The sequence below is a fragment of the Hoplias malabaricus genome, chromosome 8, assembly GCF_029633855.1.
Source record: "Hoplias malabaricus isolate fHopMal1 chromosome 8, fHopMal1.hap1, whole genome shotgun sequence".
Lineage (NCBI taxonomy): Eukaryota > Metazoa > Chordata > Actinopteri > Characiformes > Erythrinidae > Hoplias > Hoplias malabaricus.
In genome coordinates, this window is record NC_089807.1 from 12,845,137 (window position 1) to 12,869,471 (window position 24,335).

General features: G+C 40.5%; 1 protein-coding gene across 10 annotated transcripts in view; it reads left to right on the forward strand.

Annotated features, from left to right (window-relative positions):
- The window catches only part of tacc2 (transforming, acidic coiled-coil containing protein 2), a 72,406-nt gene extending 49,164 nt beyond the window's left edge, over positions 1 to 23,242 (forward strand). For 3 of the 10 annotated variants that reach the window (XM_066678666.1, XM_066678668.1, XM_066678675.1), the window contains 16 exons: positions 2,639 to 2,766; positions 4,865 to 6,344; positions 6,575 to 6,610; positions 7,871 to 7,931; positions 8,044 to 8,302; positions 9,538 to 9,581; positions 9,686 to 9,795; positions 10,139 to 10,292; positions 10,825 to 10,959; positions 16,204 to 16,338; positions 16,550 to 16,626; positions 18,120 to 18,163; positions 19,744 to 19,904; positions 20,721 to 20,827; positions 20,976 to 21,096; positions 22,310 to 23,242. In XM_066678666.1, coding sequence (XP_066534763.1) covers positions 2,639 to 2,766; positions 4,865 to 6,344; positions 6,575 to 6,610; positions 7,871 to 7,931; positions 8,044 to 8,302; positions 9,538 to 9,581; positions 9,686 to 9,795; positions 10,139 to 10,292; positions 10,825 to 10,959; positions 16,204 to 16,338; positions 16,550 to 16,626; positions 18,120 to 18,163; positions 19,744 to 19,904; positions 20,721 to 20,827; positions 20,976 to 21,096; positions 22,310 to 22,375 — 3,118 coding nt within the window. In that variant the 3' untranslated portion in view covers positions 22,376 to 23,242. The remainder of the gene's footprint in view (positions 1 to 2,638; positions 2,767 to 4,864; positions 6,345 to 6,574; positions 6,611 to 7,870; positions 7,932 to 8,043; positions 8,303 to 9,537; positions 9,582 to 9,685; positions 9,796 to 10,138; positions 10,293 to 10,824; positions 10,960 to 16,203; positions 16,339 to 16,549; positions 16,627 to 18,119; positions 18,164 to 19,743; positions 19,905 to 20,720; positions 20,828 to 20,975; positions 21,097 to 22,309) is intronic. The other 7 variants (XM_066678667.1, XM_066678670.1, XM_066678674.1 and 4 more) reach the window with 7 other exon arrangements.
- Positions 23,243 to 24,335: the final 1,093 nt, after the last annotated feature.

Genomic DNA, 24,335 nt, shown 5'->3' on the forward strand with positions numbered 1-24,335 from the left:
TATACATATCGTATGCAGTACAAAAAAATAGTATTTAAATGTAACAGTATTTAAATAGCACGGTGGCGCAGCAGGTAGTGTCGCAGTCACACAGCTCCAGGGGCCTGGAGGTTGTGGGTTCGATTACCGCTCCGGGTGACTGTCTGTGAGGAGTTGGTGTGTTCTCCCCGTGTCTGCGTGGGTTTCCTCCGGGTGCTCCGGTTTCCTCCCACAGTCCAAAAACACACGTTGGTAGGTGGATTGGTGACTCAAAAGTGTCCGTAGGTGTGAGTGTGTGTGTGTGTCTGTGTTGCCCTGTGAAGGACTGGCACCCCCTCCAGGGTGTATTCCCGCCTTGCGCCCAATGATTCCAGGTAGGCTCTGGACCCACCGCGACCCTGAACTGGATAAGCGCTTACAGATAATGAATGAATGAATGAAGTATTTAAAATAGCAATTAAAGTAATTTAGGGTGGTGCAGCAGGTAACGTTACTGTCACACAGCTCCAGGGTCCTGAGGTTGTGGGTTCAAGTCTCACTCAGAGTGACTGTCTGTGAGGAGTTTTTGTGTTTTGCGTTGGTAGATGGATTGGCTACTTAAATGTGTCCATAGGTGTGAGTGTGTCACCCTGCGAAGGACTGGTGCCCCCTCCGGGGTGTGTTCTTACAGTGAGCCCAGTGGATAAGCGATTACAGACAATGAATGGATGACATTAATTTAATGTGCTCCATTTAATAATACAGAGATTTTGGGGGATTTATGCAGTATCAAAAAAGAACTTATTAAACCTGTACCTGCATCACTACTTGGGCAGCGTATGTAAACCTGAACCTATTCATTTACAGCTTTGAAGAATTAATGAAAGTTTCAACGAATGTTGTATAAATACCAAATGAGAGATTCAGCTATTAATGCTATTAAATGTGTAAGAATTTTCTGTTGTTTTATGAGGGAATAATGAAGTTATTGTTCTACAATCATAACGTATATGAGAGATCAGTAATGGTCACTTCACAGGAGCAGCAGATGCTGTGTGTGTTGGTGAAATTTTCGGTTTATGCAGCAGAATCTCTGGGTGTGTTCTCTGCCCTGGACAGAACATCAATATGTTTATTGGTATTCAGCAAGAGCGGCTGAGGTTAGATTATGAGTAGAGGAATACGGTAAAGTAAAGAGAGAGTAGAGTCTTCAGTTCTTAAACAGGATGTTTATCCATGCCTTTTAAATATGTGTGTATTTTTTTAATCTACCTCCCTGCTCAGCACAAGCTAGAGTGTGAAGAAAAGCAGAGTGTCAGACAGAGAGAGAGAGAGAGAGAGAGCGAGAGGAAGAGAGATAGGTGCATAGAGAGAGAGAGAGAGAGAGAGAGAGAGAGAGAGAGAGAGTGCGTGAGGGGGAAACGGACAGTCTTGCAGGTGGTGATTTTTCTACAACAAGCCTCTTGAAAAAAGCCCACCGTCAGACAGAGATTACTGTATGACAAAGACTTGTAGTAAAGACATTGCGAAAGCAGACGAGGGGGTGGAATAGCAAAAAGGAAGACGGAATTGAGGAGAGCAGTGCAGAACAGAGGAGAAGAGCTGGCAGAGGGTGTGTGTGAGTGTGTGTGCGTGTGGGAAGCCGGTGGCTGTGATGGCGGTGAGTACGTGGCAGGCTCTGTCTCCACTACAGTGGGCTCGATGGGGCTGGGACACGCTGCTGGGGGGCTCGGGGACAGGGGATGGAGGAGACCCCACTATTGGGCTCTTTCAGCGGCTTACCTGGAGCTCCAGACATGACTACATGATCCAGGCTGGAAATGGGCCAGCCAGGCAGAGGTGAGGATCACTGTCCAGTACATGCTTAATGTGGACAGGCGTTTGGGTCTAGGAATTGGGAGGGTCTCCAGATGTGTCTGGAAAGGCTACGTGCAAATGATGATAATGCTGCTTATATTGGGCAAATGGGCCATGTACATATGTGCTTGTGTATGGGTTGTATCCTCTGTGGCTTTGTTGGATTATGTGCATGGACATATTTTAAAGAGAGAGAGAGGAAACCAGAGGGAGGGCTGAATGTATGGTTGAGCTGCGGCGCTGTCCGCCTCCTTGCTGCAGATTCAGCTCTTTCCTTTTCAGCTTTAGCCAATCCTACAGGGAAAGACATATAGAAACATGCTGAGACGTGTGCAACATGAAATAATTGGTTGTTAAATGCATTTTAATGCTTCCCCAATTAGACAGAATTTTATTTAAAACCTGTACATAAAGCTCAATGTCTGTGAATATGTAGTATTGAACATGTAGATGGCTTTTGTGTATTAACAGTGTTGATCTGATCTGTTTTCACTATCAGTATTCATTTCAGTGATATACTGGTTCCTGACACTAAAAAAATATGTTTGAAGGTGAAGTAGAAACTTTACATTTGGGCATTTGGCAGATTCTCTAATCCAGGGCAATTTATAACCAATGCTACACATTAGGAGTCTTGTCCAGTCATACTTGTATGCAAAGATGTGGGAGGGAATTCGAGCCCAGTCTTCCAAGAGCAGTGGCTTACCACTTGTTTACATTAATTTTGGATTTTGTCACAGTGTATTTTGAACACACCTGATATAACATGAGCAGTATTACATAAAAACTGACAACTGAACCTCTTCTTACTTTCTTATGTTAGGAGTTCAGACTCTGATGGTGCCTTTGAAACCCCTGAATCCACCACTCCTGTGAAGACTGCAGCCCCTCCAGTGCCCCAACCTGAGAAACCAGAGCCCCCCACACAGACTCTGCCTTCCACAGACACAGGTGAATGCTGGTCAACACAAATATTCAGCTACCCAAAAACATAACTCTGTCCACAACAACAGAAATTTAAATGCTTCGATAGTATGTATGTCCAATATCTCCAATGTCTTATCCATTGGCTAGTGTGTTGTGAAATCTGTAAATTACTATATCACAAATGTTAACCAGTCAGATGTATAAGTTTATTTTATTGACCTCATTTCAAGGTCAATAAATCTAATCTATGATAAAAATCAAATGTAATCAAATTTATGATAAAGATAATATGTAATCAAACAGGTCAGATGTAGCATGAGAGGAAACACAATGTTCTGTATAAAAATGTGGTAAACACAGCTTAGGGTCACACCAAGAACATGTTTGCAATACCTGTCAAATGAATATGAGGCACATTTGAAGAAACAAAACAAGATACAGGTTAAGCATATAACCCTTGTCAAATTCTGCCTATTAAATAAAACAAAATTATTACTGTAAGGCCCTTTGTACATTACCTCTGTCAGTTGCAGATACAAACAGTTACAATCATCAGGAACTTGCCATTTTTTGTCTGTAATTAGATTCCTTAATCAATCTCTTAATGGGTCTCTTAAACTAGGGTGACCAGACGTCCTCTTTTACCCGGATATGTCCTCTTTTTTACACTTAAAAAATGTCCGGGCGGAATTTCACAAACGTCCGGGATTTTGTTTTTCTAGAACTTACATAGAATTTCGAGAAGCGTTTTGTTCACAAACTAGTCCCGCCCTCCCCTACTCCGATTGGTTCGCTTGAAGGAGATGGGGGTGTGGTGAAGTAGCCTAAAATCTTCTTATTGCACGGTCCGACTGTAATGCTACCGTTATTGATCGATAACCTTCTCTGTAAACATTGAATTGTTCAGTCTGCACGTCAGTGCATCACCCACCCCCCCGGAGACATGTCCTCTTTTTCACCATCTCAGATCTGGTCACCCTACTTAAAGGGAACATTTATGATTTTGGGAAATGCTGTTCCCTGGTTTTTTTCTGTTCAGAAGTGCAAAGTCTTTTAATGTGGAACGGTATATTTCACGTATATTTCACATATTTCATTGTTTTGCTTCTTTGCGTTTTTAGTCAGTGCTTTTACTTTCATGCAGTTAGTACCCTTCCGAATTCAAAGTTCCATTTATTGTAAAAATAAGTAAATATTACCCAACTGTGGAGCAGGAATATAGAAATATCCTCATCTCAGTTGCATCTCAGTGCAATATTTGGAGGCCTCTTCGTTGTCTATAAACTTCCAAAATGCCATGCATCAGCTGTGAGCAAGAGGAAGCCTAGCACAGAGCACTGAGAATTTTATAAAAGGTGTTTTTTGATTAAATTGTGTACGTTGCCTTTAATAGGCCTTTGTTTTGCAGAAAATGTGTTTTTTTTTTACTAGCGCCATCTGGAGGAGATGAGGAATAATGCACACATTATAAATGAGGAAAAAATCCACCTTAACACAAAGGCTGCAAATGACCTGCATAACAAATAAAAAGCATGCCATTACTTTTATTCTTGAGAGCTAAATTGAAACAAATTGTGTGCCATTATTTCCATTACAGCTGTGGCTACACCCAAGACATGCATAAATAATATATCAGCATATTTAATTTTATAATTAACCATTTGTAAATATTTAATTCCTAGAGACAATATGAGAAATTTGTAAAAATATATTTTGTTTCTATATGATTATTTTATCATAACAAAATTAGCAGCTGCAATTCACCTCCAAACACACAGCGTGGCAGTTTGATTAAGTGCTGTAGTTCCTTGCTTCAATTCTTGAAAGAAGCATGTGATAAACCTCACCCTCCCATTATGTTAGCCTCATGTGATTAGGGCAAGACCTAGCTAATGGTGGATATAATTAGAATGGACTAATCCTGAGAGAAAAACTCGAGTAATAATTTTTGTATGGTACAAGAAAATGTACCAAACTAAATGCAAAAGCTTTAATTATTAAAGATGGCTTACATTACAGTCAAATAGAGTTAATGATTGAAATAACATTGGCATGCATAGTCCTTTCAGTTTTTGCTGTAAGAAAACATTTTTTAAAGTATAATAAACAATTTATTTTCCAGACTCCTGTCTTGGCACAACCTCTGCATTTGATGAATCAGTCAGTGATGTGCTTGCTGCTCCTTCTTCCCCAACTCTCAGTCACTCCCTCTCCATTGTCTTTGATGAAGACAAGCCCATAGCCAGCAGTGGCACTTATAACCTTGAGCACATACTCGCAGCTGACCCCTTCCCAGCATCTGATTTTTGTTCAAGCCCGTCTGCCCAACAGAGTCGTACACCTTTAAGCCGCTCACTCAGTCTCCAGTCTGGGGAGTTAGACTCCTGCAGCCCTGGAGACCAGCCTGCAGGAGGCATTACTGATAAATCCATTCACCCTCGAGCAGAGTCCTTCAGTGTAGGCACAGAGAGTGCCCCAGGGACCCTCCGCAGGGTTAAAAAGTCTCGGCCCGGGTCCCTGAAGAAGAAACCTCTATCCAGGCAGAACTCTAACCCTGAGAGTGCCACCTCCAGAACTGGCTCTTCCAGCAGTACACCAGAGGTAACAAAGAAGGGAAAGCCCCGTGCCGAGAGCCCTCTACAGACCCAGGACGAGAAAGAGTACCCCCCAGCTTCACCCAGCCCCAGCCCCAGCCCAGCAGGCACACTCAGGAAGAGCAAAATCAAGACTAGACTTGAGAGCCCACCACTTTTAGCTGAGGAAAGCACCCCTGTGCTTGCACCAGTGACCACAGAGACCCAGGAAACGATTCCAGTCATCTCCGACCAGGATTCCCCTATCCCTCCCAGTGCTAACTACAAATGGGACCCAGAAAACTTTGAAAATATCGACCCATTTCGCACAGGTGGGAGCAAGATTGCAAACTCTCCTGTTTTGGGTAGAAAAACTGACTTTGACGCTGTCACAGAGCCACCCACAAGCCACACAGCCCCTACTGAGGAGCCCCCCACTCCAGCTGTCCTCACTTCACTCCCCACAGAGCAACCTGTCAGTATTGAGGAACAGCCAATCACCAAGCGGCAACCTGTCAGACTGGAGTTTGATTACTCTGAGGAGAGTGGTGAGACGCCAAAAGACGCCCCTCTCCCACCAAAAAAGCTTGGCAAAAAGCCAGGGGCCAAGATGCCCCTCAGAAAACCAAAACTGGGAATTAAGAAAGCACCCCCACCACAAATGGAGCAGCTAGACAATGTCCCTGCCACAGTACACACTAATGACAACGAGGACATCCCCATTCCTAAAGCAGCTTACAACTTTGACCCCAACAAATGTGAGGATCCTAATTTTAATCCTTTCTCATCAAACAAAGGTATCCCCAACTCCCCTCGCCAATCCAGGGCAAGCTACAACTTTGAACCAGGCTCCTTTGACGACTCCATAGATCCCTTCAAGTCATCCAATAAGATGGCGAATTCTCCACCTAAGGCAGGATCTTTTGAATTCTCCAGCAATGACAATGAAAATGACAATGATAATGTTGGTGAACTGGAGGATCACAACCAGAATAAACCAGCTAAAAACAAGAAAAAACCACTAAAATCGTAAGTCCAAGCTCATTGTGAGGCAATGTTGAATGTGAGCATACATTGCTCACTCTCCTGATTGTGTTATTGTGCCCTCTAGTGCACTGCCTTGAGGTTTATTCCTCAGTTTCCTTGTTTGTGTGTTTTTAAGCCACCATAGACCTGTGTAGCTGACTGTGTTCATGTGTGCATGACTACTTGTCCTGTGTCTTGCTGTCGCTTGTCTCCCTGTTGCTCTCGTGTCACAGGAAGTCCAGTGGCTTTTCTTCTCTCTGTTGTCTGTCGTAAGTAGAGAGATGACAGATATATTCAGCATTAGTAATAATAACATGCATCACAATTTGCATTCTAAACAAAGCATTTTTAATATTTTTTTGCCTTTGGGAATTTTATTTGATCCTATTTTAACTCAGATTTCAGTTAAGTTTCAGAGCAGTTTTTTAGAGTAGATAGACGAGAAATATAATGATTAAAGACATTTGAAAGGTAATCTAACATATCTGACATCTGTCATTTGATCGGGTGAGTGAGCATTTTAAAGTAAACCACATCAGACCAAAATTAACTGTATCTGGGTCATGGATCAGACATGTACAGCACAAACAGCATGTGGTGCTGAGCAAAATCAGAGATGTGGACTGGGAAACACACACCAAATATCTGTATTCATTCAAAATACAGTACTGTGTACACGTCTATGATTCATTTTTTGTTAATATGGCCATTAAAATGATTCATTTTTCAGTAACTATATTAGGCATAAATGCACTTGCAAGCAGATGAAGAAAGTTAAAAGAAAATATTTGAAAAAAAAAGGAATTTCCAGGGATGGATTTAAAACAGTGATGAATAGATAGGGAAATGGCAGTCCTAAGAACTGTGCAGGACCAGATATGTTCCCATTAGATAATCTGCAGTTAAAGAGTAAAAATAATTTGTACCTAATGGCTTTTTTGACTGAACTAAAAATTACATGGAATCTGGTCTTTCACATTTCTAAAGTACCATATTTATCTTAGAACGGTAGTTACTAGGCATTTAGAAAGTGAAATGAAGATTTCAGTTTCATTTGTTGTTTCATTAAGTTGTTAAATGACAAATCAAGTTAAAAAATACCCATATTTATAAATACAAATTATGCCATGTACAGTATAAGCATTATTCAAGAATGTAATAATATATACACATAACACACTAACAATAGCATCCATTGTGTGAAATGCTGGTCTTTTTAGCTACTAATACAAAGAAAATGTATTTACATGTATTTAATCACATCTATTTCATTATTAATAATAAATATTCATATTTCAAATGCTGAAGTTGTTGAATATTAGGAGCTACTGCTAAATAATAGCATTTGCAAAGCAATTAATCAGTTATGTTTTCAATTTAAATTTCACTTATCACAAACTATGTGCGACAACTAAAATAAAAAAAACTGCACCAGAATTCTTCTGAAAAAAGCAGCTTGTTTAAACTTTTACTGATTATTACAGATTGTCTTAATGCTTAGTTCACATCATGCCTTCCTTGTTTTACAGTAACACATTTAGAGTGAAGAGGTCACCGAAAAGGACTCCTGTAACTGATCAGTCTGCACAAGTGCGTGTGATTTCCTTATATACACACTTCACACTCACATTTGTAAACTGTTGTTTGGTTATTCTGAAGAGCATCTGTGTCTTTCCTTCGCCGTCACCTCATATCATGACAGTGTTGTCCTGTGTGTTCTCCACTTTCGCCCACCATTTCCCACACACACACTCACCTGCAGGATGCCTCGGCTGAGACCCTGTCTGATCACGCACAAGACCACGCCACAGATGAAGAGAAACTGGCCTCCTCTACTAACCAGAAGTGGACAGCACGGCATGATGTGGAGGCAGAGCTAACGTCTGACGTCCAGGACTTCCCTCAACCCTCTGACCTCACAGCCTTTGTCAATGAGAGCAACTTACCAGCACAGAGCCACGGTGAGAAGGATAGAATGAGAGTGAGAGAATGTGTGTGCATTTGTACATGCGCAAGAGCCCCTTATTATTTCATTGATCAAGTACGTGTAGGCTAGGTGAACGTTTATATCTGTTTATGGGTTAGTAAAACTGTGGAATAGTTTCACAGAGTAATTATTTATCTTGGAACTAAGTGTGCTTTTGGAATTATAAGCACGTTATAATATTAAAATTCATTCTTCATTCATTCGTTCATTTTCTGTAACCGCTTACCCAATTCAAGGTCGCGGTGGTTCCAGTGCCTACCTGGAATCACTGGGCGCAAGGCAGGAACACACCCTGGAGGGGGCGCCAGTCCTTCACAGGGCGACACACTCACGCCTATGGACACTTTTGAGTCGCAAATCCACCTACTAAAGTATGTGGGAGAAAACCCACACGGACATAGGGAGAACACACAAAACTCCTCACAGTCACCGGCAGGACTTGAACCCACAACCTCCAGTTCCCTGGAGCTGTGTGACTACATCAATAGCTGCTGCATCACCGTGGCGCCCTCAATGTTAAAATGAATTCAGGAAATGTAATTAAAGTGAAAAATAGAAGGAACTTTTAGTCAGTCTGTATTGAACCTTACAGAACTTTATAACATTTACAAAAAAGCAACTACATAACATTGTGCAGATGTCATTTACTATCATGACTTGTCATATTACATTCATGAGTAATTCTCATGATATATCATCTTGATGGCCATCTAAAACACACAGGAAAAAATAGCAAAAGCTGCCGTAAAATCTAACATGACATTTTTATCAATTAACTTGGAAATATTTGCTTAGCTACTGGTCAATATGGGAGGGAGGGGTATGTGTAGTACTACATTAGTTTGTGTCATATTTAAAGTGCATAGAAATAAATTTAATATTGAAATTCCAGCACTTTTTTCTAATGGCAAGCTAACTAGAGTTTTAGCACTGTCTGATTTTGAATAGGACCAGCATTAGCCTGGAGCCCTCTCTATATAACCTGAACTAGGTCATAAGTGTACCAGCATGTGTGTGTCTATGTTTTTGTGTTTGTGACTGAGCTTGTGTGTGCTTGTTTCACAGATGCTCTACAGTGACACTGTCCCACTTATGTAGTCAGCTCATTACATTGCAGAGAAACTGTTCACTGTGTACAGTGTCGTAATTCTTTACATGCAGTTAGCCGTGTTGTTAATATTGTTCCATATGTTTTCTCTGTTGTTACAGATTATGAGATTGAATACATGGAAAAGATTGGCACTTCTACTCCAGTGAGTATCTAAACCCAAGCAAGGAATTTAGAAGCAAGCAAAGTATGCCAACAAACTTTTATGGTATTTTTGTGTGAGTCATTTTGATGTTTCCTGTTTTCCAGCCTCTCTCCGTGAAGAAACCTTCTCTGTACTTAAATCTGGATCCAGTGACGGACAGTTCAAAACAGAGCTGCAACATGCATGACTCGGGACCTAACTCTCCCTGCACAGGGTAAAAGAAATATACACACATATTTCAACACTCAATTATAAACAGTTTGCTGTAGGATCTCTTCATTTTCCTTTTTTTAAATGCTTTTTCAGTCTTTTCACTGTCACATCAAAACCTCATATTCCCAAACAATAGTAGTAAAAAAGCATTAATGGACCAGTATTTTCAATAGTTTTGTACTATTGCTTTTGCTCGGGCTACTGTAGGATTTATACACAATTTAAAGGGCTAGTTTTCAATTTATGTCAAAAAATAATAAAATAAAAGACAAACCTGCCCCCAGCTACACAGTGTTTATTCTGACAACAATGATGTATGTGTATTTGTCTTATTGTCTGTGTAGAAGTTTTGAGGAAATGGAGGCTCAGATCTCAGCGGAGGGGAAATCTCCTGTATTGCCATCCCGCGGACCACCCGAAACCATGAGCTCAGAGAAGAGCCGAAAGAGGGAAAGCCAGTCCCAGAGCCGTGCTCAGAGCAGTGAACGAGATGGAGCGGTCAGTATGAACTGTCAAGATATAGCAGAACTCCTAGACTAACGTATTTTCACATTATCACATGACCACATTCATGTCATGAAAGTGAAAATTAATTTAATGCAACTGTCTTCATTATTTAACAGAATGTTGAATTCATTGCTTCAGTCAACTGCAAGCTAGATCACATCATAGTACTGTATCTCAGTATTGTTTGGAGAGGGTCAGTTATTTGGTATTTTGTGGTGTCACAAGCGCTACTTCTATATTTGCTCATAGTTAACCTCTAGAGGGAGACACAGTTTAGGATTTCTTGCTGCCTATGGAAGTAATGGTGATCAGCTCTTAATTCAACTGAAAAAGAAAAGAAATTTAATATTTTTTTTTTGACAAAACAGAACAAAAAATCAACCAAATAAGTTAAACAAAAATCTCACCCTTGGGTTAAGAGGAAAACCCAGTAGTGAGGTTGTGGCTCTGCTTGCTTTGCTTTGCTTTACTCACACCCACACACCTTCCTCCTCCTCCATCCCCTCTCCCACTCTGGACACAGTCCCCCACCCAGGGCCCTGCGGACCCCTCTGATCTGTCCCTCTTAGACAAGCTTAGTGAATCAGCTGCCCCCCTCAGCTACCTGGAGCCTGACCTGGCAGAGACCAACCCCACAGCCTTCGCCCAAAAACTGCAGGTGTGTAGACGTGACCTGCCTGCCAATCCCCTCTATTCTACTCTTTCCCTCTCTCTTTTGCTGTGTGTATGTGTTTGTGTGATTGTGTGGATTTAAGGACCCTTGTGTGAGTGTGCTTTTATTTCTTTTAGTTTTTTCTTTTGATTTAAGTCTCTGTCCTGGTTTATGTCTCTGTCAATGCATTTACACAAATCATGGTATTTTTGTTATATATATATACACCTTATAGACCTTTGTTTTCGTCAGAAATATTGTCAGTTTAGTATTTTTAGTTTTTTCCAGACTAAAGTCAACCCAAGTATGCATTGTAGATATGAAGTGTTTTGAGTTCTGCAAGGATGTATACATCTTATGCAGACTGATCTAGATAAAGGTATCTACTTGAAAAAAGACTTGACACACAATATTTGTAAATCATCACATCACTTTGGAAATATTAACCTTTACATTTTTACAGTTAATGTCATTTGGCTGTGGTATGTAAAGGTAATTGTATAATTATTTGCAATTAATATTACATGTACATTTGATTTACCTTCTGTATCACCATATTTAAACATGCACATGTACATTTTAGTGTACAGTAATTGAAATGTTACAAATTATCTTTTCAAAAAAACTAAATCATAACCCTCAGAATAACTGCTCATCAAATTTAAATCATACAGAAACATATTCTTTGTAATCTACAAACATAAGGGTGATATTGATTTAAAGCTATGCTTTAAACAGAATTTCTCCACTTTAATTTAAGTGCTGGTTTCTGAAATAATAAATTATAAAATTACAATATGCTTTTATGTTTGGGTTTGACTGCTTTTACGTATTAATCACTAGAATAAATTTTAAGGGAATCAGTTTCCTAGCCCAAGCCCAAGCATGAAACAGTGGTGTTATTCAAGTAGTAAAAGAAATATTTGAAATACAGAGCTAGAAGATTTCATTTGAACCCTTGAAAGGTACACGTGTATGTGTTTGTGTGTTCTGTTAAACTCAGTGAGAGTTAACCCCTCTCTCCCTCCTTGTCCCATGCCCCCAACCTCGCGTTGCTACCAATTCCTGGCCCTTCCTCCTCCTTCTCCTCCCCCTCGTCCTCCTCCTGCTGCGGCCCAGGAGGAGCTGGTGCTCGCAGCCCTGAGGATTGAGGCTCTGCAGGTAGCAAAAAACATCTCTCAGAGCCCTTCTCTTTCCACTGTTTCCCCTCAGGTATTGCACTGAGACAGTGTATGTGTTTGTGTGCCTACAGCAGTGGGGTGGGACGGGGTGGGGTGGGACGAGTGTGTGTGTGTGTGTGAACATGGCATATATTAGTGTGTAGTGCTCTGAGTGTGTGTGTAAGCATGGGTGATTTCCTTGTGACTGCACCCTGGTGTGAGTTGGAGTGCTTACCCATATACTACCTCAACATTGCAGGAGTGAAACAACATCCACTCTCACTCCCTGGTCCTTGCCATATGACATCTTTAACCCAGCCCTGCTCCCTGATTGGTGCTGCTTTCTCCCAAACCGACACCCTCTTGAGAGAGAGAGGTGTGTCTCCTCTAAGGGCTTTCTGACAGTCCTGCATGTTTGCCTGGTTAGGAAATCATAGATAGGGCTGAACGATTAGTGTAAAATAAATACTTCTGCCTTTTACTGAATAATAGTGTGGCTATGATTTACATGAATCATGTTTTTTACATTGCCCCGTCCAGGGTGTATTCCCGCCTTGCGCCCAATGATTCCAGGTAGGCTCTGGACCCACCGCAACCCTGAATTGGATAAGCGGTTACAGATAATTAATATTTTTTACATTAAGGTACAGACCTTTTTTGCCAGGAACACCAGCACGTCCTGGTTGTTCTGGCTCAGTATTCTAAAGCCTTATGTCTAGTGCACCTGGTGGCCTGTTAAGGCAGCTGTGAACTTCAAATAAATAAAGAGCTATAAAAAATTGTACTGACATAAACACATAAGCATACTTTAAAAAGAAAAAAGAAGAGGTCTCTTGAATGTCTTGTTAATTTGTCCTTGGGTATAATTAAATCAGAAGGAAGCACAAAGGAGACTATGTTTCTTTTGAGAAAGAGAACCTGGTCATTTTACAGATCTCAGCTTGATTTGTCGCACCTAAAACTAAGCAGGATGAAACTACAGCTCTTTTGTGTCGAAAATTGTGTTGTGATTTCAAAATAAATAATGATTAATCTTTCAGCCCTACATACTAATTGAGATTAATGTGACATGAGATGCTGTGTTTTTTTTTTTTTTTTTTGGTTTGTCATAATTATTCACATCATAATTCATGCATTTCACCAATACGGAGTCTGCCTGAAAAACCGGATCCAAACCGAAAAGACTCCAAATTCAGACTTTTCTTCAATTCCTTGTCACATTTTTTGCTGGTTTCTGATTCCAAATGTGACTAGCTGACCCTAACACACTGGAATACTGAAGACATACAGGGCCTCTGTATGTCTGAACTGGAAATGGCTAATGTATTACTATATAAACATGACTCTTGATCAGTTTTGCTGGTTGTATGGATGCAGGTCAGGTTTGTTGAGATGACTCACCGACTGCTGGAATGTTTCTTGGGAAAAACATTCATTTGAATAAGTGGGTTTCAGGTGAAAATTTTCTCGGTTAAATCATTTACACCCGTATAGTGTTCACACCCCACACTGTTCACACCTCATGTGTTTTATTTCCACTCCATGCTCACGCTCTTGTCTTGCACACTTCACAGTCTCGGCTGAAGAAGCCCAGCCCACGTCGCTGGAATATCAACGGTTCTGCCATGGTTAAAGTAAGAGGATTGAGAGAAATCTAACCCAACCAAACTAGACTCAGCCAAGTGGTCTTAATTTCCTCACCCTTCTCCCTCTGGGTTGAACCTCTGTGAACTGTGTACACTTTCCCAGGGCTAATAACCTCACTTTTAAAACAAAGTCTCCTATTCTGCTTATCCTGTCACTCTCCGTTGACTCAGAATAAATTGCCCTTAAAGGAATACTTTGTTGTTTTTCAACATCACCTCTATTTGCCACATCAGTAGTATCAAATAAGTCAGACAATTATTCCTCTGTAATTAGAAAAGAACAGAAAACATGCTAATCTAATGCTAAATCTAACATCCTAAATACAAATATTCATTTATTATGTTACATTAGAAGTAAAGCTGTTTTTTTACCTTTAAATGTAATGTTTACATTGCAAATTGTCACTTGGCCCTTGGTTCATTTTATTACTGTGTTTTGAGCTAAGGGTTTTCCTGTTCTTTTACTTAGTACAGGGAGATTCAAATTACTATTCAATATTATTATTGACTATTTTCTACAGATGTGGCATATACAACAGTGGAGTACTCCTTCAAGTTTGGTGTCCATCCAAGTCATTAGGTTAACTTTAGGTTTGTTCAAAAGCTTGTTTACTAGTTAAACTAAACCTAACATACATATTTCTTGGATATTAACATACTTTATTTTTGCATACTGCAAGGACTGATCCCTACATGATCCTGTTCTTACTTTGTTATTTTCTGTAAATCTTATCTGGTTATTTTCCTAGAAGTCTGCAGGCAGGTCTGCTCAGATAGAGGTAAAACTCTGTCGAAGAACTTCCCCGTTTTCACAGGTACACTATCTAGCCCCAAACCCCAAGTGTGGGTGAGGACCCCACATTGTCCTTTACCTTTGGTACAGTTAGCAATACCGTAGCTTGCCGTTAGAATGTGTGGATGTTGTATTTCTTTAAGACATGTTTACAGAGCAATGAAAATACATAAGATAAATTGTATATAATAGCTGTAATTTTAATGAAGATATTCATCATGACTTGAGCTTATTATACCTTGTAGTGTATAATTCTAGTTTTGTTGGTAATATCAGAAGTTTAGCTGGATCAGCTTTTCTGAGTCTTAACTCGTAATTTCACCTGTTCAGTTAAATTTGCTGTTTTTACAAAGTCCATTACTTACTCATAACCCCTTTGTCCAGATTGTCCTCATGGGTTTTACGTCCATTTTCGATAAACCTGTTTGTAAATCTACTGGCTGCTTATGATAAGTCTGTGTAAAGTTTTGATCTGTCCACAACAACTTTGGACCTCCGGTGTACAATAATTGCATTATTTGAAATACTATAATCAGCCAACACTGCCCCCCACAAGCATTGTGTATTTGCTTCCTCTCATGGGCCCCCTGCCCCTGCTAAATCTACAACTGATTCAAATAATCTCCTAATCCACCTCTGTTAGGCCAATTCATTTGATCTAATCATTAGGTTGTTTGAGAGCTATATTCACATTGATTGATAGATATGAAATTAGAGAAAGACTGACCCTGTTGATGACCAATCAGAGTCAGGATGAGGCATGAATCGATTTTCATATCAGCTTGAGAAAATTACAATAGTAATAGTGTTTTCCTTTTACAAGTATATGAACATCTTGCTGTCTTGAATTGCTGTGTAGGTTTGTTATGTTTTTATGTTTTGCCTGAAGGTACCATTAACCTTGTTGTGCAATTAAATTAATATTCAAGCATTTTCAAACTAACCTGACAGTTCTGTAGCATTTATTTGACTGACAAGGACAATACATTTAAAATATTTCTCTCAAATTTGTAAACACTTCTGGCTTACATGCCCACTGTCATCTACTATAAGGGTGTTTTTGTTCTATTACTAAGTACAGGGACATTATTGTCAAGGATAGTGATTGATTTTTTCTGATAAGGAAAAATGGTAGAGTGTTTGTTTCAGCAGGACAGCTTCTTATTTTTTGGGAAATCATCATGATTAAAACACATACTGCTCCTTTAACTGTGATGTGTTCCCAGCATGTCACTAACACGTTGGTCATTCTTTGAGCCTTCCACGAGTCCTTTCCCTCCCTGGCCTGGACCCAACCACAGCTGTGTTCTTTCACAATGAGCAGCTGCTCATGACCATCTTGCTTTGGGCATCACTGGCCTGTTGCAGCCCCTCTGCTGTGTGTGGTTGGTCAATCACACACTCAAACTTCATCCCAACTGCGTGAAGCTTTTAAAGCGAGCGAAGAGCCTGCGCTCATTGGCATTGTGGCTTTGCTGTGTAGGACCTGTAGATGATGTGCTGCCTTGTGGCTTGGTTCAGAATCTTTCTAGTATGAATGTATGAGTGAAGATGTTTTTCTACGTCAGTGGATGTACAGGCAGTTGATTAAAAATCTCTCCAATTTCTGTTCTTTTCTATCTCCCAACACCCTTCATCTTTTCATACACAGCAGAGAGAGGTATCATCCCCTGGAGACAGTGGTGTATCCAAAAGCTCCATGTACTCCCGGACAGGATACAGTGAAACAGAGAGCCCCTACCTACCCAGAGACCTGGACCACTCACTGGGGATAGCTAGAGAAGAGGTACATAATAATACATGTGAAAGTTACTCTATTATTTCCAAAGAAGTGTTGAATTCTGAACATGGCTCCTTGACTCCTGTGCATTTCCTGACTTGAGTGATATCATAACGATAATATTTATGCTAGAAAGGGATAAGTATATGATTTTAGGCTGGACACTTGTTTCTGTATGTCATGTGTCAAAGTCATGTGCTTTTTCTCTGATTATCAGATTGTTTCCAAGGAAAAAGAAGTCCTGGAATGGCAGAGAAAGTATGAGGAAAGTCGACAGGAACTACAAGAGATGAAGTAAGTCCACACTCAAATACTTAATCCCTATTGCTGTCTAAGAGTGTTGTCCACAGGGTGAGTCAAAAGTTGCAGGACACCCTTGTATCTGAATATCAAAACAAATAATGTGTGAGGGGGCCTGTTATTAAGGCTATGTCTAGAACATGTTGAAAGCCACCATATTGGATCACATTTTACCAATGGGAAGGTGGTCATGTAGCATATCAAATAAATAAAAGGGTGTCCTGCGACTTTTGTCTCACCCTGTTGACATCCATCATATGGTGTGATATTACCTTTCAATAATGCTATCTGATGTAGCTTATTGCTTCAGGGATCCATTTACATTGGACATTTCAACCTCTGTCTAACTGTTAATCTGTTTATCTTTTGCCAAACTTTTCTCAAAGTTTAGGCCAGAGAAGGAAGCCAGTTAAAGAGTGCCTAAGAGTGAGTTGTGCCGGAGATAGGGACTTGAGGGAATGAAAAAGAGGAAGGTTGTTACTCTGCTCATTAGGATGTGACACACAGAAGGATTTGATAAGTGTGACAGTGTATCTTGAGAGTAGATTTTAAAAACAATAATGACATATTTCTGACATTTGACCATTGATATTTAAGGACTTTTATTAAACAGAGTGCTGTCTCAAGGCCCAAATATGAACTCATTTGGCATAACTAGATAGATATGGGTTCCCATCCCAGCACTGTGACCCACTGCGATTCCCTTCCTCTTAAACAGGCATAGGCTGCAGGCTGAGGGAAGATCTGGGGGCCAGCTGGACACTGCCTTTGGTAGTGTGGATAAGACAGAGGCTTACTTCATTAGACTGATTGGCCTCAGGATAAGGAAGGCCTAAGTAGCTAAGAGGGAAGCATTGCTAATCCATCTGCTTACATTACTGGCAACCTGCTTTCAAAAAAGTAAAATAAAATACTCACACAAAACAGATTTCCAGCTAATGCTTTTTCCATGCTAGGTCAACTATTAAACCAACTAGAAAATCAACATAACAATGTAATTAGTTTATTTATTTGGTATTCTTCTATGCCAAGCATGCTATTGTTTCATTGTAGGCTAATGGTTAAAGTACAAAGCCCAGCTGAGACACTGCAAAATGTCCCCAAAAATTGTGAAAGTGCCAAAACAAACAGAAAAAACATCTCAGATCGACTGAATCTTGGGAAGTGGTTCAAATTCCCTGGGAATTTCTTCGCCTACAGTGCATAATATCATTACAAGATTTAAGGAATCTGGTGAAATCTCTATATGCAATGTTCAACATCTAAAACCAATATAAGCTAGCAGTGATTTTCAGGCCCTCAGGGGGGATGTATTAAAAACAGAAAAATGTTTAAAAACATGAAAACCTCTGGAAATGGGGTTTGTTTAAGCACCCAACCTTAGTAGTTAAACAACCCCTGGCACCTAGCTACATTTACTCATTCTTGATACTTTGATCCTAGGGTAAAGTTTTATTTCAGGAATGTTTTTCATTTCTTATCTATAGGAGGATTGTTGCAGAGTACGAGAAGACCATTGCACAAATGATTGGTGAGTTCTAAATACTGAATGCTTAATAAGAAAGGTTTATTTTTTTTCTTCATTTCTGAGGCAATTCCACTGTCTTTTTACAAAAACACAATATCCAAACAAGAGAATCCCATACACCCTTTCCTGAGTCATGCCAAGTCTACTACAGATTCACATACCACTTTATTTTATTCAATTTACAGAAAAGCCTTTCGTGCTCCCGGACTCAGCCACTGGTCAGTTACAAGCAAAATCTCTCAAGCCCTCAACTCTAGCGTAAATCATCTCTACTTGTCTTTCATTTACACTTTCATTAAACTGAAATATGTCCCATGCATCAGAACTTGACTAGTTTTTCCACCCTCTGATAATGTAACAGTACTCTTGTCCAAAACCATCACATAGACTGTCATATGTTGAGGTTTTGGAAAATGCATTTTATTTGAACCCTGAGCTCTTTTTAATCCAAGTTATCTCTGTTTTATCCCTTTTTAATGCAATCTTCTTCGATAGTTCTGTCAGTTTCAGCTTTGTTGTTCCATTTCCACACAATTCAGCCTCACTTTTCCTCATTCCTCTTCTTCACATCCAGTATTTGCTTATTCTTTTATATTCTTACCTTGTTTCATTAATTTTCCCTCACACTGTGTCAATGATCTTATTCCCTGCTTTCATCTATTTATTTTACTTCTGACACCTTGAGGGAAGGAGGAAGCCTTTTTTTCTCTATCTGTAACACTTCTCTCCCACGTATCCCTCCCTGCTGGCTTGACTTAACACATTCCCTTTTTTCTGTTTTGCTCCCTCTTTTGCCTATAAATACATGATAAACCAAACAGGCATGCCAGGTAAGTAAGAAGGAGTTTTCTTTTTGTTTGTTTGTGTTGCGTCTGCACACATCAGGTTAACAGGAGGAGGTGGAGTTTGTCTGTCCACGCTTGTCTCCTTCATCTTTCATTTCTGCATCTTTTTCCCTTTTACTTAGTTGCTGTTTCAGTGCCAGTTCAAACCCAGACTATTACTTATCGCATCTACAGTCCATATTAAGTGAAAGGAAATGTTCCCATAGTAAGAAGTGTATTATTGTCATATTATTTTTGCTTTAAAACCAAGAAGAAGATTATTTTGGATTGTGCCCATTGTTACTCTGTGAATACATTAAGTAGGTGGGAGCATGCAGTTTTACATGGAAGAGTATCAAAGGTGCTGCTGTATGGGACTCTTCAGAGAAGGGCGGCTTGTTGAACCTCTGTGGTGGTTTCATCTCTCACACTGTGTCTCTTTGGTTTTCCATTGTGTAATGTGTGTCTTGTCTGCATGCTATACAGGACCCCCGTGGTTAAAATGAGTGTCATCTTATATTAGTGATCATCATTAGTGATCTAATACATATCATCTTCGGAGTCCATTAATAGTGCTTCTCTTTTGGCCTTCCATTTGGCTACTCAGAGGTGAATGTGTGAGTGTGTGGATATGCGAGAGTGTATAAGTGTGTTATTTATTCATTCATCCTGGTTGGGAACTCTTGGGTCACACCTGGTATAAATCAGATTTATTCCATAAAGATCTCACCATCATTTATCTGTGTGTGCGTATTGTAGAGGATGAGCAGAGGGAGAAGTCTCTGTCCCATCACACCATCCAGCAGCTGATTCTGGAGAAAGACCAGGCCCTGGCAGACCTCAACTCAGTGGAGAAGTCTCTGGCTGATCTGTTCCGCCGCTATGAGAAAATGAAGGATGTTTTAGAAGGTTTCCGCAAGGTGAGGTATATAGTTTGGTATCAAGAAATCACTCAATCAACGCATTGGCAGCAAGTGATGTGCATACATACACCAACATCAGCAGTCATCACACCTACCATCACCAGCTAAAGACTCCCGCAGTATATTGGAATCCCCTGTCTATGCTCTGCCACTCTACCAAAATGTTACAGCAACTCTTGCACAGTTTGACAGGTTTTCAGAATGGCATTAACATGAAGGGAAAGTGTAGCTGTCTTTATTTATTTAAGTTCTGTATTTAAACAACTAGGAACTATTAATCATTTTATCATTAAGGATTTTGTCATTTTTGAATGTACTTACAGAATTGGCAAAACATCAGTTATTTCACAGCTAATTCAACTGCAAACTAAAGACATGATTATATGGATGACAAAGAGCTTTTAATTACACCACTTTACGGGATGGAGTATTAGTTATCGATTTAAAAGATAATAAATTGTCATTACTCTGTAAAATTCAATTCAATTGCATCCAGTACAGTGATAAAGAGCTTTAGACCTCAATGCTTTAGAACTCAGGCTTGTCTGCTGCTGCTCCAGACTGTCATATTTGATTATAAGTGCTATGGAGATACAAGCTATGTCTGTGTTATTGTAAAAAATAGCTTTCTTCTGTTTTCATTAGGTTAAATAGTATTTTTGTCAGATTTCTCAAAAGCATGTCCATCCTCCAAACAGTTGTCACTAAAGAAGGTTTGTGGGCAAAGAAAGGGGGAGGTCAGTTACGGAGGTTTTAGAGATTCACTTGGATGTACCTACTCTTCAGACACTCACTGATTTCTTTCCACAACAGAATGAGGAGGTGCTGAAGAAGTGTGCACAGGAATATCTCTCTCGGGTTCGCAAGGAGGAGCAGCGCTATCAGGCCCTGAAAATCCACGCTGAGGAGAAACTAGACAAGTAATTTAATTGCACTGATATATTTAGTGGATAGACAGTGTGTGCTGTATACAACTGGTGCCAAAAGGCAGTAAATTCAGTGAGTGGTGTTTAATGGACAATGCACAGTGGCAGTAGCTGACCGTGAGGCTGTTTGTGAATCTTGCAGGGCCAATGCAGAAATTGCTCAAGTGCGTTCCAAAGCCAAGCAGGAACAAGCAGCGTACCAGGCCTCTCTGAGGAAAGAACAAATGAAAGTGGATTCACTGGAACGTACACTGGATCAAAAGGTTTGACCTCACACTTATATGTCTATGCTCAGTGTCTTCATCAGGTTACATAGCATTGTTGTTAGAGGGGTGTAAATATGCTATTTGGGGCGGCACGGTGGTGCAGCAGGTAGTGTCGCAGTCACACAGCTTCAGGGACCTGGAGGTTGTAGGTTCGATTCCCGCTCCGGGTGACTGTCTGTGAGGAGTGTCCGCGTGGGTTTCCTCCGGGTGCTCCAGTTTCCTCCCACAGTCCAAAAACACACGTTGGTAGGTGGATTGGCGACTCCAAAGTGTCCGTAGGTGTGAGTGAATGTGTGAGTGTGTGTGTTGTCCTGTGAAGGACTGGCGCCCCCTCCAGGGTGTATTCCTGCCTTGCGCCCAATGATTCCAGGTAGTCTCTGGACCCACCGCGACTCTGAACTGGATTAAGCGGTTACAGATAATGAATGAATGAAAATATGCTATTTGAAGGTCCATTTGTGTCAGTTTTGTTATGGTGAAGTATATTAAAATATACTCTGGAAGCATTGACACTATCATCAGGAAATAGCAGAAAAGCTAGGGTTTCTCTTCATTCCCACACACAAACTTCACTGTTCATTAAAGATGTCAGTGGAGGGGAACATTGAGGGTATTTTTGAGGGTAGGAGGCATAATATTTAGAGAAGCAGGACTGAGATCGGAAGGTCACTGATTTGATCACAACAGCCAACAGGAACATTCACAGCTGAAGTGCCCTTGTGTAAGGCACCCAACCCCGAGAATGCTCCCTGGCCACTGCTGCCTGCTGCTCTGGGTGTGTTTACTACCCTGAATCACTAGTGTGTGTGTGTTTGTGTGTGTTTCTTTGTACTGCTGTGCACTGAGCATAATGTAGGATAAAAAATAATTTTCCTTCATGATGCTCCAAACATCCGAGGCTCTGGGTGGGTGGGATGGCTCTCCTTCTCCTCCCACTATTGTGTGCAATGTGACTGCAGAGACCTGGAAAACATAGGAGTTGGAAATGATTAAATTTGGGTGAAATTTGGTAATATATATATATATTTTGCACTAAATTAAATCATGACTAAATTTGAGGATGTTAGGAATTATTTTCTATTCACCTAAAGATTCATGGTCAATTTAACATTTCACAGATTAAGATTCACAGCCTTTTTGTTAGCATAAGTTTGTAGTAAATCAGTCCGTGTAAATGTGTTTAACACAATATATCTGATGCTGTTCACAGAACAAAGAGATTGAGGAGCTGACCAAGATCTGTGATGAGCTGATTGCCAAAATGGGGAGGAGCTAGCTACCTGTCACATGACCTCAGTCCACACCTCACTACCACTAGACAGAAACTGAAACAAAGTTGCAAAGCTGGGATTTGTTCGTGTGAGGCTGGACAGAATCATGGACTGTGTTCAGATCTTCAACACTACTGATGTTCTTCATGAAACTGGACTCCCAGGAACTGGGAGAGCTCTCTGGACTTTGACTCCACTGTAATTACTTACTGTATGTTTTGATGTTTTATTGTGCACCAACTTACCTGTAACAAGGGTCTTGTGGAAGTTTTTAGAGATGTACTCCCCATCAGTACAGATATTTTATGAGAGTGTGTGTATGAGTGTGAGAATGTGAGTGAATGTGTGCGCCTAGAGTGAAGATGAGTTTAACTGATATGTTGCCATGACAACCACTGATGGAGCTGACTGTTAAACTAATTCCCGTGGTACCCTCTTTGAACTTGAAAACACAAGTGATGATAAGAAAGATAATATTTATATATACGATTATGAAATGATTATTAAAAGCATGTGGTAGAATCGGAACTTCCTTTTTCTTCTGTGGATATGAGCTAAATATTGTAAAAGAACACATCTGCAGTTTTTTTTATACTGTTTAAATTGCTTCCTTGTGTAACTTTGTTTTTGTAGATACTCTTATGTTTTATTTGCCTCTTAGCAAAACCAATGTGTGATTTTTAATTTTTATCAAAATTTATTTTGAAATGTTAATGAGCATAATGTTCTCTGTCTCTGGTCCTAAGGTAGCTAATTCAAATTTGGATGGGTTTTGTCTCAGTCCTGCTTCGGTTGATGTGGCACAGTAGAAGTTTCTTTAAAGAGGAACTCTACTCAGTTATACAGCACCCGCTTATAAAGTGCAATAAAAGATGGCAATAAACACTGTGGCTTGTCTTCTTTTGATCCTACACTAATCAATTTAGACCACAGCGGAAGCAATTAAATGATAATTTTTCTCTGGGAATTGGAAAATTTTCAACACTGTAATGAGTACAGTTTGCCGTTGTCTGTTTTCCCCCAGTTCCCACCAGTTGCAAGTTTTTCTGCTCATGCCTGTTGTCATCAAGGCAGCTCACAGGTGTTTACATTCAGCAGGGAATATGAGACATGCAGGCACAGAAATTGCCCATCTGCATGTGATTGCCTGTGAGAAATCTGCAGGTTTCTCATACACCACATAATGACTCAGTTCCATTTGGTTCACTTGGCCTTGTGTCAAATTCTGACAGTCTGGCCAGGATTTGTTCTCACAGCCATTTTGGAGCAAGATTGTCTGTTTTTCCGGTCCAGCATAAGGAAAAAGAGTGACAGATCCTGAAAAAGTGCTACTATTCTTATATGCTAGATGAGTATAGGACATGGCTGAGGCGTGGTATAGATAAAATTCCAGCACAAGTACTAGACATCAAAATAATTTCTCAGGACCAACACACTTAAAAATTAAAGCTATAAAATTATAACACTTTCCATCCATCCATCCATCCATTATCCACCGCTTATCCGGGTCCGGGTCGCGGGGGAAGCAGTCGGAGCAAAGAAACCCAGACCTCCCTCTCCCCAGCCACCGACTCTAGCTCCTCCGGGGGTATACCGAGGCGTTCCCAGGCCAGTCGAGACATATAGTCTCTCCAGCATGTTCTTGGTCTGCCCCGGGGCCTCCGCCCCGTTGGACATGCCCGGAACACCTCTCCAGGAAGGCGTCCAGGAGGCATCCGAACCAGATGCCCGAACCACCTCAGCTGGCTCCTCTCGACGTGGAGGAGCAGCGGCTCCACTCCGAGTCTCTCCCGGATGTCCAAGCTCCTAACCCTGTCTCTAAGGGAGAGTCCAGACATCCTGCGGAGAAAACTCATTTCAGCCGCTTGTACCCGCGATCTCATTCTTTTGGTCACTACCCAAAGCTCGTGACCATAGGTGAGTGTTGGGACGTAGATTGAACGGTAAATCGAGAGCTTTGCTTTT